This window comes from Cheilinus undulatus, linkage group 19, assembly GCF_018320785.1.
Source record: "Cheilinus undulatus linkage group 19, ASM1832078v1, whole genome shotgun sequence".
NCBI lineage: Eukaryota > Metazoa > Chordata > Actinopteri > Labriformes > Labridae > Cheilinus > Cheilinus undulatus.
Window position 1 is genome coordinate 21,397,103 of NC_054883.1, and position 18,359 is coordinate 21,415,461.

Below are 18,359 nucleotides of genomic sequence, written 5' to 3' on the forward strand. Positions count from 1 at the left end.
GCCAGCTGTTCCTGACTGGTCGGATGGATTTCTGACATGTTTGATATTTTGGTCATATGACTCCAAACACTCCCACAGTCAGAGCAGAACCACAAGCACAGACCTCAACTTTGGGCCATTTTTTCCTTTGTAAATGGTCAGACAGCAGCTTAAATCATTGATATTCATGACAACAGAAGGAATGACTTTGACTTTGGTAAAATCTATGACGAGTGTTCCTACCAGAACATTGAATTCATGATATTGAGAAGGCTACCATGAGCTACGTGTACCTTCATTCGCTGGATATCTTTTATTCTGTTACAAATACTTCAGTCTCCTCTTGGTCATCAAGCATCATCAACATTAAGAGCTGTTTCTGTGTTTTCTCAGAGTGGAGTGAGTGTGCAGAACAATGCTGTTTGAGCATGCTGCTGAATCATCCATTGGCAATGAGAAAAAAAATTAAAAATTGAGATTTAAGACTGTGTAGTTCTACTTTTGATCAGCCTTACACATAATGTGGTACCTTTAAATTAAATTCTGCGACCCATATCCTGAAAGTTGTTTTTTTTTTAAATTGCCACTTATTGACCCCAGTACTTAAGATGAACAATTTCAAACGTGTTCATTTTTCCACAGGGCCAAAAGATGATAGCAGGTTCAAGAGTGTTTCTGTCCTCACTGTTCAGTTGCATGAAACACTGCGTACCTGGGTGAATAGAAGAGGTCAGCTCAAAGCGGAACTGCAGCTGTCCACAGACATGATCTGTTGGCAACCTGCGACCCAGGGTGTAACTCACTACCCGATCCCTGTGGAGAGAAGATACAGAGACAGAGAATTAAGGCATTTGCACACACAAACCTTGCACACTAAAAAAAAACTGTCTACACAGCCAGACGAGAAAAACAGTGAAGAGAATTCTTGATCCTTTCTGTTAGGAACAGAAAACTTTGCTGGCAGAGCCCTTCATTCACTCTAGTAATTTAAACAAGTTTGTTCATCACAACACTGTGGCAAGTACTCGCCTTTTGTACCAGCAGAGCACTTTGTTTTCCTTTTTACGAGGTTGTTGTAGTTGTATACAACCTGAATGTTCAGGATGATGCTGCGAATGAAAGGTGAAACACTAAATACATCTTCACCTGAGACTTACAAAAAAGATCATATTTCTATTTCAACTACCTGCAATTTAAGACAAAAAAATAACTCCATGTGCAGGTGTTGAAAAAAGTGTGTAAAACAAAAAGGGACCAGGAGAAAACAGAAAGTATGAAAATGCAAAAAGTTATATAGATTATATGCCGTAAAGGATGCCTATTTTGCTCATACAGCTAGCCAGTGATCTCACAGATAATGTCAGATGGTCTCATGAGATTTAATATGGCAGCAACAACCCACATCTTTCCTCTCATCAACTATACATGTGGGCTAGTTTGTGGGAAAACTTCCACACCAACTTGAATCATAGAGTAATATTTGAACTGAGGACACACAGAGTCCTGCTGCACTCAACCACCCCTGTAGGTATGTGAGAGTGGAGGTGTAAGTGCTTTACCCAATGGCGTGCTTTTCCAGCAGTCTCTGGACAGGGACGGAGAGCTTCCCCAAGAAGCGCTTGATGATTGGCCGACTCTTGGCGAATTTGTCCTTCACCTCGATTTCCAGGACGTCAGTGGGCAAGGACACGAAGTTAAACCTCTGAAGATTCAATATTTAAAAAGCACAAAAGACAGAATTGTAAAGACTACGGGAAAACACCAATATGTTTGTTTATACACAGTGTAGATCATGTTAATGGGAAACCATTTGCCATACAGGATTAGTCTTTGGTAGAGGAAGGGCAATAAAGTGTCTAGATCAAAACTATAAAAAAACTCTAATTTATGACAAATGTGCTGTGTTTGTAGGTGAAGTTAATGCAGAATTATTAAAATAATTAAACACTGCATGATAATTTCCAAGCAAAGTGCTCCTTATGACGGCCGTTTTTTTTTAGATTCAGAACTGACTTTCAGTACATACAGCTTTCCTAGAGCGCTATTTTTAGATCAATTTAAAAGGGCACTTCAACCTAGCTTGGTTTATAAGATGTCTCATAGTACAGTGCTGCTCAGACCTTTGTGAAAGGTATTTTTATAGCATCATAAATGTGTAAACACCTGAGTGTGGGGCTTTGGGAAACCTTGCTGAAACAATTCTTTAGAGCAGCAGATGGACTGCAGAGGTACAGAACAAGCCTGAAGCTCTCATCCCATCTTTTGGCCTCATATCAGATGACGTGACTTTTGCACAGGTCCATAATATCAGAGATGTTCTTTAACCAACAATGCATTTAACTTCCTTTGTGGTCTGTAATTGCAATGTGGCTATGCTGTTTTGTTGGTCTGAAGAGAAACATTTCATGTTTTCCTTCTATAGAGACTTTTACTGATTGTGCATTGTCAAAAAGTTTTTTATTTTGATTTATGGTTTTTATGTTTTAAAGATTATTTTTTGTTCTTGGAGTCTTTCGCCTTTATCTGAAAGGACGGAAAAGAGAAACATAAACCACGGGAAGATAGAGTGGGGGAAGACATTAATTGGTCCAAACCATTTCGGTTCAGCACAAGCGTTCCTGATTGGAGCTTTGCAAGATGGATTTGCCTGATGACAGACATGGGGTCTGGCAAATCCATCTGCTCTGCAAGGTAAAATAAAAATCTGCTACTGACATCAGTCTATAACACATTACTGCATAATCCAACCAACTATTTATGTATAGGTGCAGCTATAATTTCTTTGTTATTTTTGTAATCGCACATAGAGTTAAACAAGACAAAATAATATTAATGACACTCTGACACAGTGGTTCTCAACCTGAGGGTTGGGACCCCCCTTGGGGTCACAAGACACTGAGAATGGGTTGCTAGATGCCTTTCTAAAAAAAAAAAAAAAAGAATATGTTTAAATAATTTCAAATTGTATGTTTTACCAATTTTTATCAAAAGTCTGCATACAATTATTTCAGTGTAAAACAACAACACAGTCATGTGGTGAGATTTGTGCTGAAATTAAAGTCATGTAAAGAAAACCCTTAAACTGCAAGTCTGCACAAGACTATTCTTGAATTTAACTATGTTTAAAACACCAACTATGCTTCAGGTACAATGGGGGTCCCTGATGTCTGACACTTTTATATTGGGGGGGCTGAAAAGTTTGAGTAGCCCTGCTCTAAAAAACTAAAAAGACTAGAAGAAGAAGCAAACAAACAAAAAAGGGGACACAACACTCTGCAATGACAGACACCTTAGTAGGGTGTTAAATACAGGAATTCGATTCCTCCTCTATGCAGACAAAAACCAGGAGAAGGGGGGCATCAGAGACCAAAAAGTAAGAATTCCTTAGCTTCTCTGGCTCCTACACCTCAGCCTTCACCTTTCATTTCTGATCATTTTAAATAGTATTATTCCTTAACTGACAGTATGCAGAGCTAACTACATTGTACCAAATATTGATTGAGAGTGCAGAGGAGGCCTTAAACAATTAATTTACGCTTCAGAATCAGTGCAGTCTGGACCCTTTCTGCTTCAGGGAGAGCTAGGTCCCTTAAGGGGCAACAAGTCCCCCAGATAAAAACAGGCTCAGGCAGACACACGACCGACACCAGATGTCTTGTATTTTGGTGCAATTTTTCAAATGTTCTCCATCCTTACATCTCCAGCATTCTGAGGATTTTGCAAGTTTCATTCCATGAACATGATGGAGTCTAATAGAGTGGTGCAGTCGTGACGTAATTTTTTAGACAAACCTGGAAGTTTTTGGGTTCCCTCGGCGTTGAGCCTATGGGATTTTTCAATGGCTTTTAGGATTATTGCTGAAAATAAGCTCTGTGTCCAATAAAAGTTTATGAAACTTACACTTTTTGTTCATAAAGATAATCTTAACAAATTGATAATAAGCATCATATCTGGTTCGTTAATCTACCTGACAAAAGTAAAAAGCTAACATCATGATATTTTGAACTACAACACGGTCAAATGAATTTAATGTCATCACCCGTGGATACAAGTGAACAGCAAGCTCAGTTGCCGCGCTTCAGATGATGACGTATGATCTTCCTGACAAACACTGTAGTCCTTGTTTGCAGTCCTTTAGCAACTGCCTTTATTAAGGCGTGAAAAAATACACAATTCAAAGGTGGGGCACGTTTCAGATGTATTTTATGATGTAGGATAAAACGTAAAACTCCCTTGAGCTTGTGTTCACCACAGACCTTATTTCATAACCTGACACGCCAGATGGATTTGTTTCACACATCCATCTGGGAAAGCTTTAATAGGAAACGTTTGAGAAAAGGCAGAGGATTTGAAAAAAACTCAGAGTGTGATTGGTTGAACCTCCTGTCAGTCACATCCCTACGGGCCAATCAGAGCAACAAAACATGTGACATAGCCGCTATCGAGCTGGGCGTGCACAGCTACTGAGGAATAACGCGAAACATGGCGACTATAGACATGTAAGTACTCGACTTTTGTCATTTTTGAAAAGAAAACAACTTACTGCTGTTCTTTGTTCTTCTTTTAACAAAGAAATGTTTCCAAGTTCTGACAAAACTGGTGCTTTAGCAGCATCCACGCTAATCTCTTCCTCCATAACTGCACCAGCTCTAGCTGCTGCATGTTTACATCATGACTCTGCTGCGCCTGAAAGTACTGCCCCTTGTCGCTGATTAGTCCTGTCACTTTTTAACTGGGCCCAAATGGTTCAGATGGGAGCTTTGCAAGATGGATTCGCCAGTGAAAAACAAGGAAACAGGAGTATCCATCTTCTTTGCAAGGTTACTTATTTCAGGCATTTAACTGAAAACTCTTTAAAAAATCCCGTAGACTTCTAGACGAAGTAACCAGAAGTGCACTTTTGCATTTTAGGACTCATTCCTGCAGCACTGTATAGACTCTGTTAAAAGTCTTAACTTGATCAAGTCAGATTTAAAGTTTCCTAGACATCTTTATAAAATTATTAGGTTATTTATTGTATGATTTAATGTTACCCCTTTGGGACTTAAAAATTAAAAACAACAAAAGTTTCAAATGGTGGGAAAACAAGGAGGAAAAAAAAATGTAAAAAAGTACCTGGCTACCTGGAATAATGACTCAGTGTTGTTTAGGATTCAGAAAAATGAGAAGAGGAGGGAAAGAGAGAGGCTTGGCCGGAGAAAACAACGTGCAGGGTGATAAAGGGGAGGGATGAAAAGGAGTCAGAGTGAATAATTTACAAGCTGAGCCAGAAGAGAGCAGTCAGAGAAAAAGTGTGTGCTTGTGAGTGGAGGAAGCAGAAGCACTCAATAAGAGCTTGTGCAGGACAGAGAGAGAGGAGGAAACACGAGGAGGATGAGGAGGAGGGGGTAAGAGATGATGCAGGAGAAAATTATATTATAATATCAATCTTCAGAAAGAGGACAAAAGGAGAAGAAAATAAGCTTGTTAAAGAGCAGCTGAGGACAGAAAGGTTAGAGAGAGGAGGAGGGTTATGTAAGGAATAAGGGATTAAAAGAGGAGAGGGGAGTTAGGGAAGCCTGTATTTACAAGGTGTCAGGTGAAAGTGATTTGCTGTTAATGTGGCTGTATGTAAATTACCCCTAATACAACCAGACAGTAACCCTGCAAAGCAGATGGTCACGCCTGTTCCCGTGTTTCTCACTGGCAAATCCATCTTGCAAAGCTCCCATCTGAACCATTTGGGCCCGGTTAGAAAGTGACAGGACCAATCAGCGTCGAGGGGCAGTACTTTCAGGTGTGGCGGCGAAACACAGTGGGAATTTTAACGTGGATCGACCAGATTCAATGTCAGTCATCAGGTGGATCTATCTTGCAAAAGGTTAAGCTGAAATGTTTTTCTTACGGGGGCTGTAGCTACAGTAAATACAGTACAGTAAATATTTGAGGAAATTAGCTCTGATGCAGCAATAGGTTGTTTGCAGTCACGTGATCCTGATGATGCATGAATGTGAAGAACACTGGTTAGGAAACAATGGGAGCACAGGAAAGTTAGTACATTTATAAAGGTCTTTGTGGACCTGCACACTGCAATTATCATAGCAACATTTCAACATACAGTGCTTAACAAATTTATTAGACCACCCTAACCCTAACCAAAGTAAAGTTTATGCCACAGCTGCCCTAAATTAACAGCATTGGTAATTACCAAAATCATTTTTTATGTTTCTGCAATGGTTAATATACCAATATGTAGAAGCTCTTTAACCCAGGTGATATTTTTAATGCTAAAATATAATTGTTATTGTTATCCATGAATTTTCAAATTTACTGATTTACAAAAAAACTGAAAAAATTTCCATTCCAACAAGCAAGTCTGGATGGACACTGCCTGTGGAAACACGGACAGATCAGGGTTTACTGCGACAAAGTGTACTGAACCAAACCAGACTACTTGGTAGAAATCAACTGCTCATCCAGGTTTCGGACAGAGATCTAATCCATGTCTGCTGCTGTTTCCCCATGAGATTTGTTTTAAAAACGTTTTCCTTGAATATGTCACTTCTTCTGGGACTTAAGAGCTAGCTTACAATTATTTTCCCCCCAATTTCAGCAGTCAATCTTAAACAGCACAAAACTTTGCCATTTTGATTTCACTTGTCTATGGAGAATTCCCCTCCTGTAATCACCTAGGGTTCTCTGATATGCCGTGAAGTCATCTGCAAATAAACTGTAGTGGTAGTTTTATTAGAATTGGACATTTCTTATTTTACAACAGAGGCAAAGAACTGCAATGAAAGCTTTTCTCGCTGAAAAATATGTTTTTGCTCTTCTCCTGACAGCATCTGTCAAAATTTTAAGTTATCAGCTGGCTCCAGAAAAGTTGAATCATCACGTACTGACATGAAAACAGCTGTCTGTGCTGTGCACACCTACTACATCACATGTCTTGTTGCTCTGATTGGCCGGGGATAAATGCACCAGACAGGTTCTGATCTTCCCGAACACCATGAATGGGCTGTTGCCAAGATGGATGTAAAATATTTCTCATGTGATGGACATGTGAAAGTTTGTCTGGCATGACAGGTTCTGAAAATTTGCAATTTACATTGAAGGAACATGTCTTGTCTAAATTTATGGTGTGAAGTGATACATAGTCACCAACCTGCAAAAATACAAATGTAAAACTTTAAAACTATGTGAAAATGAAACCGCAGATTGTTATTAAATGAAAACTCTAACACGTAAATATAAAGATGTAAACATACGTCTCAATTGGCTCCAATGCAGGTCCATTTTATTATCATCATGGTTTCTATAGATCAATATTTCTAAATATATTTTGTTGCTATAATAACAACACAATCATCTTTAAAATATATCATCCATGTCTCTGAAATCTGCACCATACTGGTCTACAGTACAACAGTATATAAAGTATACTGACAGCATTACCATGCTATAGAGCTGCATTAGAGTGATAATGTATATTACTGCCATGCCGGCTGAGCTCCAATTAGCATGGGAACAGTTTGGAAAAGAAGAGTGGCTCTGAGCTGAGAGGATGCTGCCAGGACAGACTCTGCATTATATCTGTGTATGGTGTCTCCTGAAGGACATATTAAAGGTGCAGTGTGTAATATTTAGCCTAGTAGCATTTAGCTGAACAAACTTGGTAAAATAAAGCAAAACATTTCTAAGATGGTCTATCTAAATAAGTGTTTAGTCATCTAAATTCAAAAATAGCTATTTTGAAAAAAACAACTCAGAATAAACCTTTAATTCATACATAGGGAGGGTCCCCTCCATGGAGGCCGCCATCTTGGATTTTTACATGTTTCCATAGTAACATAGAGGAAAAGAGGAAAAAAGGATAAATAAAGTTATGTATTGTATTGTATTGTATTGTATTGTATTCACATTACAGATACACATTAAATTCAACTGGTTGCCACAGTTTCCAGCAGAGAAGTGCAATCTAGAACCCACTTCTAGATGTTGATATCCAGTTTTACACAATGCACCTGTAAAGGATGGAGGCTGTTTGATACTGAAGCGAGAAACAAAATTTTTCACATGTGCTCTAATAGGGAAATAATTATTTTCACCAGTCATTCCAAACTAGAAATATGTAAAAATAAATGACTAAAAAGTTGGTTAATCATGCCTTTAGAATGTAAACAAGAGAATTTACTGAAGCACAAACATGACAGGAAAACTGATCAGCTGCAGCAGAGCCTGAGAAAACATTGTACATCAGCCAAAGTAAAGTTGGCTTATTTGAGTCAACAGCTGAATTTAAATCTGGGTCATCTACGGAAGCACTCCCCTTATTAAGTTTTGAATGTCTATAAGCCTCAGACCATGTTCCTTCAAATAAAAGCTTTTACTCAGCTCCTCAGACTAACCGAATCAGGAGAGTGTAGGCAAACAGTGACAATACACTAGAGATAACAACACTAATGGGGCCTAAAGACGATGTCAACACATTTCTCTAGTATCAGTTAAGGGTAAAAGAAAGTTCAGACTGTTGCATCTGTTCCCAGGAGAAACTGTAGACGAAAGAACCTCATAGCAAAGAAAACATCTCTATCTTTTCTTTATCCTTTTAGTCTAAATGTTAAAAATTATAAAAACTTTATCACCATTTCTTAAATAAATATTTTTGGGCTTTTTTAAATCTTTAAGCCTCTTGCAAAACACATGAAAGCCCACTTGGAGTTTGCAAAAAAGCACCTGAAGGACTGTCAGACTGTGAGAAACACGATTCTCTGATGAAACCAAGATGGACCTATGTGTCCTCAATTCTAAATGTTATGGCAGGAGAAATCCTGCACCACTCATCATCTGCCCAGTACCATCCAAACAGTGAAGCATAGTGGTGGCAGCATCATGCTGTGGGGGTGATTCCCGGCAGCAGGGACTTGGAGACTGGTCAGGGTTGATGGAAAGCTGAACAGAACAAATTACAGAGATATCCTCAATGAAAATCTGTTCATCAGTGCTCAGGACCTCAAGCTAGGCCAAAGGTCCAACAAGTGGCCGAAAACCATTTTTTCTTTTAAACAGCTGAGTTCTTTTATTTCAGTGTTCACTGCAAACTTTAGAGGTGTCAAGATGTGTTGCAGTTGTTTGGGGCAAAGGTTGGTTGAAAATGTTTAAAAGCCAGAAAACAGACTGCATTACTTGTTCTGTAATTTTTCCATATGATATATTATACGTAATCTTAATGTTACTTTAAACCAATTAGCTGATGTCACTAATCTGCAGCATCCATACAAGGGTGGATTGGTGATGAACATCCAAGAAATGTCTTGTTTCCAAGAAAAACTTGTTAAATAAAAAAATCAATTGGCTGATCTTGTTTCCCACTGAGCAAACATAATTTTAATGGATCACAATGATCCTCTCACTCTAATGCTGAAACCAGAGGAGAACCCAATCAGTGCCTGTGTTTGTTATGCAATCTTCTGTGAAGCATTTATATGAGACATCTAAGAATTTAAGTAAGTTTTTTTTTTGTCTATGAATTACTTATTAACCTGAACAATAATTTGATTTGAAAGCTTCCTACCCATGCAAAGAAAATACTTACCTTGTGTTATGATCACACCAGCCTTGGATCTAAATATTTCAAGAAGTTTACACCAAGAGTAATATTAAATGTATGACAGTCTGTATATAAAGATGGACTGAGCAATATTTGCCTGGAGTGAAGACAGAATTAGGGATGTGTCATAGCTGACTAAACAGTACAATCTAAATGACTTGTTAGCTTTCACCAGAAGTATGACTCTATCAAAGGAATTCCTAATCTTTATCATCAGTTAGGGCCTACAGTTCCTGTAATGCAGCTTCCTCCACAGCAGCCACTGTAGCTCTTAAACTTTCTGCTGCAACTGATTTTTTTTTTAAAGATTCCAACTGGCTGATCAGGTGCCCTGTGATGCATATGGTATCATTTGTTGTCACCACAAAGCTGAACATTTACCTCCCACTTTTTTCCCTGACTGTTCACTTCACTTGTGACAGCCCACAGCTTAAATATGTGGCTCCACCAATCAGAGATGCTGTGACGCTCTAGGATTGTGGATTATATAGAGGTGTTGACCAATATCACAAATAAACCATTTTTTTCTTATAACAAGGTCGATAATATACTAGCTTTCGTCTTCTACACAGTGCTGTAAATGGTCCAGTGTACAGCAGTACACAGAAGCACCACTTCTGAATTTGATCCCTTGGTGTACCGGGACTTCTCACCAGTTGACGGTACATTCTACTGTCTTCTCCGCAGCTTACAGCTTTTATGGAAGATTCATGATAGCATAGATGCACTGCCATGACACAAAGTGCACCTCCCACTGCCATGGCATTCGTCTCTGTGCACAAGTTATGAGATATGATTTTTGATCCATATTGCCCGACCTAGTTCTGTTATAGTGTGACACACTGACTTGTGCTGGCACTTATTTTTCTGCACTTAAAGCACAGTTTCTATGTGACCAAATCTAAAAACAAACAGCTGACTCATTTATAGGTATCAGTAGAATTCAGAAGTTTCATGTGTACAGATGGAATCAAGTGAGTCTACTTTTAATGGTTATGACATTATAGCTTATAATCAAATCAGAAAAGCAGCATGGACTGAATGCTGTGGCTGATAAGGGACAGCAGGTGGGGGGAAGTGGTCATGTATTATAATCAATGTACTCCCTCTGATTAAGACTGTATATTTGTCTTCTTAAGCAAGAGAGAAACTGGTGTCTGAAATAGGTTTTAGCTTAAACAACTATAAAAGTATTACAGATTTTATGCAATTCAGTTTTCTGATTGTGGTATTGGTACTTAGTCCAAGGTTAAAGTTTTTGCTGAATAACAGCAGGCAGCTTAGCCAAGGACATGGATGACACAGGAAACATTATGGTCAAAGATCATGAAGTTAAACTATTTCAGTGCCTAAATATAGCATAGAAATCAATCAACCCGACCACTGTGTTTGAGCATGCTCATGATAGTACCTCTGAGCTCCATTGAGGGTTGACTGTGTTGCAGACCACCCCAGAGCGTTTCTCCTGGCCATGGTGTGGCAGCGAGGGGAAGATGCTGTGCTTTCCCGGCTGGATGGAGAGCTTCAGGTATGGGTCAGGATTGAAGAACATCCCCTTCTTTAAGCCCACTGCCTGGAGGTCTGTGAGAGATGAGACACATAAGGAGTGAGTTGTTTGTTTTCTGTTGAACAAGAAAACTCATGAAAACACAGATCCAGGCCAGTTTTAATCAGTGCAGCCAAATATTAATCAAAAGTAGCTCATTTGAAAATTTTCAGTTGGACTGTGTATCAAAAAGAATGAGAAATCAGTAATCTCTATTTAAAGAATGTAAATCGAGTTGTAGAATCTGTACACCGGCGCTGTTATTTTCAGCATGTTATATTCTCTGGTTTCCATTTGTAGTCATAGCTGTGTTGACCAATCGCGTATCAGCAGGTTTTAGTGTGTAGAGACAAAGCTTCCATGTTGACAACAATAAACATGCAGAACTTGGTCCATGCTGATGACAAACAAACTCCTATCAATGGTATTTTTATCATTTGTTTGTGTCAGTAAACACATATTTGCACAACAGTACAGCTCAAAATCCACAGATCAAACATTTTAACCATGAGTCACAAATCTGCTTGACGCCGTGTATCAAGCGTTAGATTCTCTCAGTGCCTGAAACACATCAGAAAGGCTTGAATAAAACTCCATTAAAAAATCCCCAAACAATTCAGAGGTTTTTCTCCTCTTTAGGAAAGACCTGACAAAGTTGGCTGTTTTTTGGCTGCTTGTAAGCCAACTTAATTCACCTTAATTGAGAAAAAATCCATTCAGCTGCAAAAAAATTAGAATATCATCCATCCATCCATTTTCTGTACCACTTATCCCATTGGGGGTCACGGGGGGCTGGAGCCTATCCCAGCTGTCATTGGGCAAGAGGCGGGGTTCACCCTAGACTGGTCGCCAGTCAATCACAGGGCTGACATTTAGAGACAGACAACCAGGCATGCTCACATTCACACCTACGGCTGATTTAGAGTCACCAATTAACCTAATGAGCATGTTTTTGGTGGTGGGAGGAAGCCGGGGTACCCAGAGAGAACCCACGCGTGCATGGGGAGAACATGCAAACTCTGCACAGAAAGGCCTTGACTGGGAGGTGAACCAGGGACCTTCTTGCTGTGAGGAAACAACGTTAAGCCGCTCTGCAGCTCTTAGAATATCATGTAAAAGTTAACTTTCCCCCCATGATTTACTTCAAAAAGTTAAACTTCCATAAATTCTTAATTCATCTGTGAAATCAACAAATCTGACATCCATATAATCTGTTATGTCTGTGTTTGTTGTTGGCCATGGTTCTGGTTGTGTTCCACATAACAATCATGCTCATGCTCCTTAGTAACCACCGCATAAAACAGGATTTCTGAACAGAAATATTAAAAATGTTCAATACTGATGACCTTCAGTCAGAGCAGCTCTGATCATCTTCAGATCAGGGAGGATAAAATCCCTCTGAACACACGTTACACCACAGGAAAATCTAGAGAGATAATGTTTAGAACCATAAGATAATAAAGCTTTGCTGACTTTGGTTAAGAGGGAGTCAGGAGGAAAACTGGCATGAATATCTTGTAGTATGACAGGCCAAGCCATAAAATATGCTGGCCAAGCCAAAATTGTAATCCTGGCATGGTGCTTGTTTCACAGACATGTATAATCATCTCAACCGCTGCAGAAGAAAATAAGATGAACTGATCACTCTACCAAGAGAGAATTCAAATTTTTTAAGTCTTAATTTGGGTACGCTGGACAACATGTTAACAAGAGATATGTGCTTGCCACAGGATGCATCCCCTCCGAACTATTTAATCTCTCTGTCTAATGAGCAAACTTCTCAGATTCATACAGGTGCATCTCAAAAAAAATCATGAAAAAGCTGTTTCCCTTGTCATTTATTTAAAGAAGTGAAACTTCCATGTATTCTAGATTCATCAATACAAAGTAAAATATTTAAAGATTTTTTTTTATTTTAATGTTGATGATTACAGCTTACTCTGCTTTAAGATCCCTGCTTGTGCACAAAGAAACGATGTATACCATAGTGATAATGATACTATAGTGAGTGAAATTTTGTAGACTCAGACCTTAAACTAATTCTGTAAAGATGCCCTGAGGCATCAAGTACAAATCCTCTATTAGTGCAGCTATGAAAATATTAGTGCTGCAAAACTTTCTGCAGAAGTAGATCTACAAATGCATGCACAGATCTATACAAATAGTTGTGCACGCATTTGCCGATCTGTGCATGTATTTGTGGATCTGTTCACACATTTGCAGATCTTTGTATGCATGTGTAGATCTGTGTACACAATTGCAAACAGTTCTGCAACAGTAGAAGCTCCATATCCAGTCTTCCGAGTTTCTCTGCGAGTGCCCTTGTGGTGACTCACGTCAGTTAACAAGCCACTGACATTTGTGTCAAGTAATTTAATTCTATTATGCTGCTATCTTCTGCTAATGCAGCTCTGAAATACTTCCTGAATGTAATTAGTAACTAAAATGCATATAAGGCTGATGTCAAAATTGATGCTTCTGCAGTCCACTGTAGTGAGTGACGTCACACGACCACAAGAGGTAAACAAATGAATGTTTTAGAGTCGTTAGGTGGTGTCCTTTGTAAAGTAGAGCTGATGAAAATGTGACTGCTCCAGCAAGCTAATCGAGCTTGATTCTAATTTGGCAAAACATCAACAATTACAGGGTATACACTGGGGCTTGTGTTGAGTTGTTGTAAATCACTGACTCCATGGAAACATGGTTTTGTCTCACAGTTGGAAACAATGAAACCCTCCTTGTTCAGGAGATAAAATGAGCCTGCTGGCATTGATTTAAGCACACCACTGCTGTTAAAGGAACAACACCAAAAACAGCAGACATCGACAGAGCGAGCTGCAGGTCAAAGAAAGGGTCAGATAAGGACTAAGCATGTAAACACACACTGATCTACTTGTTCTGAGTGTTGTAGAAAAGAAATCAGGATTAGGAAGAGGGATTAAAACAGGTGATGATTGCCTACCTGACAGGGAAAAATTAATGAGCCTCCTATTGCCCAGTCCGTGGTTGACTTCAGGACTCACCACTGGCTTTAACACCTGAGGACACAAACAGAAATGGAGTGTTAGAAACCAGTTTTAAATGAAAGAAACATAGAAACTCACTCAGTCCTTTCTCCTCTGCCACACCAGCATTTTTCCTCCTTTGTAGTGAGATGAAACTTTAATGATGCCCATAAGAAAAATAGGTCAGAGCAGCCTAATAACTATGAAAGTATAAAATAACTGAAAACAAGTTATGAGAATAAAGCAAGAGCTGTAATTCTATGGAAAGGATGCAATTCAAAAAAGGTATGGACATATTTATGAATGTTTTCAAGTATAATATTTTAAAAGTCTGTGCTGCATTATCTTTCACAAAGACAAAAATGGACATGTGTTTTTTATGTAGAAACAAAAGTGAAATCTCATTTCAACACAGCTTTGTTGCAGCTCCATTTTCAGCCAGCCTGAGAGCGTCCTGCAATCAATACTCAGTCTTCATTATCCTGACATTGATTCTACAGCCAGGAAGAGGAGGATCATGGGGGATGAGGGGGGAGACAGAAGAGCTGATGGAAAAAGGAGGATGTGGAAAAGAGTGTAAATACTGCATAGAGTAAAAATGTCTTGTTTGATGCCCATTTCAGAAAGAAGTCTAAATTAAGCAAGCAAAAGTGTTACAGTTACCAATTTTATTTTTGACTCAACAGCACATAATCTTAAGAGAAACAAATGCTTTATTTGGATTTGAACTTCTATTAGCAGCTACTTTTAGAGATGTCAATAAAACAAGACCAGTATTCTTAGAGGCTATCACTGAAAATGACTGTCCCTAGTGGGAATCACATTATGCACAAAGCACAGTTAGGCTGGCCTGGCACATGCCAAAAGGTTTTTCACATTTTGCCAGATTTGATGTAAAGATGTTAAGCAGCCCACACATGACTAATCATTACATATTTTATAGTCTTGTTCTTATACTGTGTGTATAAATAAAACAAACATATTTATTCACCAACAGTCTCAAAACTCAATCTTGAACTTCAGCTTTTGAGTAAACATGATATATGTGGCTGCTATCTGATGCATCTGTAGCAATTTCAGTCCAGCTGCTCTCCGTTACAGTTCAAATGTGGTATGTTTTGCAGGATGCGTTTTATGTTGTTCCTCCATTTCAGGCATCATTTTAACTTTATGCTTCAAGTTTACAGACCTCGCCATAGTTGTGTTTGTTGTGTGTCCTCTGATTGGCTGATATTCCATTCCATGTATTAATCCACAGAGTGCATTCTCTGCTGTCCTTGGGAATACACCCCCCTCCAGTAGAGAGGCACAAAAAGTGATGCAGAACATGTCATATTCTGATAGTATAACCAAGATTTCTACTGAAAATCCCAATTAGCCATTCCAGCTTGGACTGTGTTCGCGAGACAGGAACTGACAAAGCTGATGTAGGGGGCAACAATGTCTATCAGACTGAATATTATGTGTGAAAAGTTTATTAAAAAAAAGGCCAGCATTTCCAAAATGACAGCATGATTTAATCTGTCATATTCTGCATCCAGGGCTGCATGGCGGCACAGGGGTTAGCTCTGTTGCCTCACAGCAAGAAGGTTCCCAGTCAGGGCCTCTCTGTGTGGGAGTTTGCATGTTTTCCCTGTGCATGTGCAGGTTGTCTCCGGATACTTCGGCTTCCTCCCACCACCAAGATATGGTCATGAATTTAATTGGTGACTCTTAATCGGCCGTAGGTGTGAATGTGAGCATGCCTGGTTGTCTGTCTCTAAATGTAAGCCCTGTGATTGACTGGCGACCAGTCCAGGGTGAACCCCCGCCTCTCGCCTCCAGCCCGCTGCAACACCTAACAGGATAAGCGGTACAGAAAAAGGATGGATGAATATTCTGCATCTAACAAATATTTTTGGGCAAACAACCTTCAAAACAATATTTCCTCTTCCAATTTCCCATGTACAATATCTAAAAGCGACTTGGCAAACTGAAACACAGGAAACACCATTAGATGGCTGCGACAGCTCTGTTCACACTGCTGCAACTGTCTCATTGTGTTGGTCTTAACTGGACTTTAGACACTAAAATTACACAAACCTTGAGAGCAGAAGCAGTAGCTGAAGACTTTGTAGGGACATGTTAACAACCAGTGTGGCAGGGTCATCCAAAATACAGCAGTTTTTCCTCCCAAAATTTAGCATGAGCTCTGAATCCTCATGCAACCTTACTGGGTACAAAAAACACAAATAAAAAAATGGTGGAGGAAACACCAACATAAAGGGCTAAAGGAAATGACAGATGTTTGGACCAATTCCTTTTAATGAGATCCTTATCTGCCTTGCTGAGAAGAGTCAGGGAGAAAAGTGCCAGCACGGGTCTCCTCAATGATCCTAATCTCACAGATAAACCGAATGACAACTTTATCCATCTGCACCACTCTTTATATAATCGACCTTCCTCCTGCAGAAAGCAGAGAAAGACCAAATACTCAGGCTCCTTAAAGGAACAGTATGTACAATTCCTCTGCATCCTTTAAGTGCTGCAAGCATCTTAAATGATGCAAGAAGAGCAAGATTTCACGCCATAAAAGCATCGCCTTTTTCCATCTATGACAAGCCTGAAAGAGACATTCAGAGTGGATACATGTCGGGTTGCGCATCAAATACACAGACCTCCACTCCGGTGTTAAGTGTGTTTAATTCATTCAAACAGATCCCCAAAACTCTTAAGACATAGAGGACAAGTGATCTTTCCCAGTAGGAGCATTTGGGAAAAGGGTAGTGTACTCAGTGCTGTGTAGTGAAGGTTATATCAGCTCCGTTTTGAGATAAGCTCTGGTGAAGGGGTGGTTTGTTAAATGTCATCATTTCATGTCTGTCAGTTAGCAAATGGAGAGAGGGCACAATGCGTCACCCTCTGAAAACCAACACACCAATGGTGCCACATTATGAAACAAAGAGCTGGAAGCTTTACACAGAGCCTGCAGCCAAACCTTACATTTCAGCATGTCTACAGATTATTTAAGACCCCCTATGACTATCATACAGGAATTTGTTTATTTAGAGCTGGAAAATTGTTGGTGTATCTCAGGTCTAGGAATCTATTTATTAAGTATATATATTAATATTATTAAATCTCATGAGCAGACTTCTGACTTTGGACCAGGTTTTAGGTGATCAATGCAGAGCTATTACTTCAGACTTTAAATTCCATAACTTTGTTTCTACATCTTATTCTAAAGCTAACAGAACATTTTTTACATGATTCAAAATAATCACAAATTTATTTTATTAGATCTTTTTCAAAAACGTTCAGCCTTAGCTTAATCTCTCTAATATTGTGTTGGTAATAGAATAAAATGATTTATTGATTGTGTTTGTGGAAAAATATATAAATTAAGTAAACTAAAAAATAATTAAATTTTAAGTTGCTATTGCAATATTAGGGAAAAAATTTGCATTTAGATTATTTTCCCAAATCATTCAGCCCTAATTAGCATCATAAAAAATTGTCACCTTTGCTGCTGTAGTCCCAGTAGGATTATGCAGTATTCAATTTTTAATACTGTCTCCAAACTTTTCCGGGGTTTCTGGGGCATATGGTACTGTACAAAACTCAATAGTTCCTGAATTTCACAAGGAAAGTTGCATAACTGAATGCAAACTGCAGAGTTTTCCATGCTGCTTTAACCCTGAATTTTCCTACTACCCCCCTTGTTTACTCCTCTATCACCCCTTTTACTGACAGGCAAACTGCAGGAACACTTCCTGCTGTGAGAGACAAGTGTGAACAGGTAAGTCAGGCAACTTTCTGGGTAGGTTATTTTTTAAACTGCCTGTTTGAAAATGTCACAAGTTCAATTTTTGATGGAAGATTTTCAAATGAAGCCATTTCTTGTTCATCTACCTATGCATACAGTGGTGCACATGCACTCTCTTTTCCTCCTTCTCAGAAGTTGTTTCAGAAATGATTAGCAAAAACTATTATCAGACAATAGCTGATAATGTCATGCTTCATGTGCTTTAAATCAGATAAGGTAGGCTGTAAATGCTTACTGTTTGCCGCTTGATCACAATGGCTATGTTCGATTACGGTATGCTCAATGGACACTGGGCTGTGATCAGTGTGTTTGTATTAACATCCAGGTCTCCAGAAATAGAAAATAAATTGCTATTAAATTTACTGCAGATTAAATTATAGAAAGGAGGTAAGGAATGTGGAGAGGGGTTTAGCTAATATTAATCACTAACCGAAT

The 18,359-nt window shown here is 39.0% G+C and overlaps 1 protein-coding gene across 1 annotated transcript in view; it reads right to left on the reverse strand.

Moving 5' to 3' along the window:
• Window positions 1–18,359, reverse strand: part of LOC121527323 (E3 ubiquitin-protein ligase HECW1) — an 86,423-nt gene that overhangs the window by 37,872 nt on the left and 30,192 nt on the right. The window contains exons 6-9 of the mRNA XM_041814245.1: window positions 14,077–14,152; window positions 10,980–11,149; window positions 1,539–1,681; window positions 692–792 (exon numbers count right to left, since the gene is read on the reverse strand). Coding sequence (XP_041670179.1) covers window positions 692–792; window positions 1,539–1,681; window positions 10,980–11,149; window positions 14,077–14,152 — 490 coding nt within the window. The remainder of the gene's footprint in view (window positions 1–691; window positions 793–1,538; window positions 1,682–10,979; window positions 11,150–14,076; window positions 14,153–18,359) is intronic.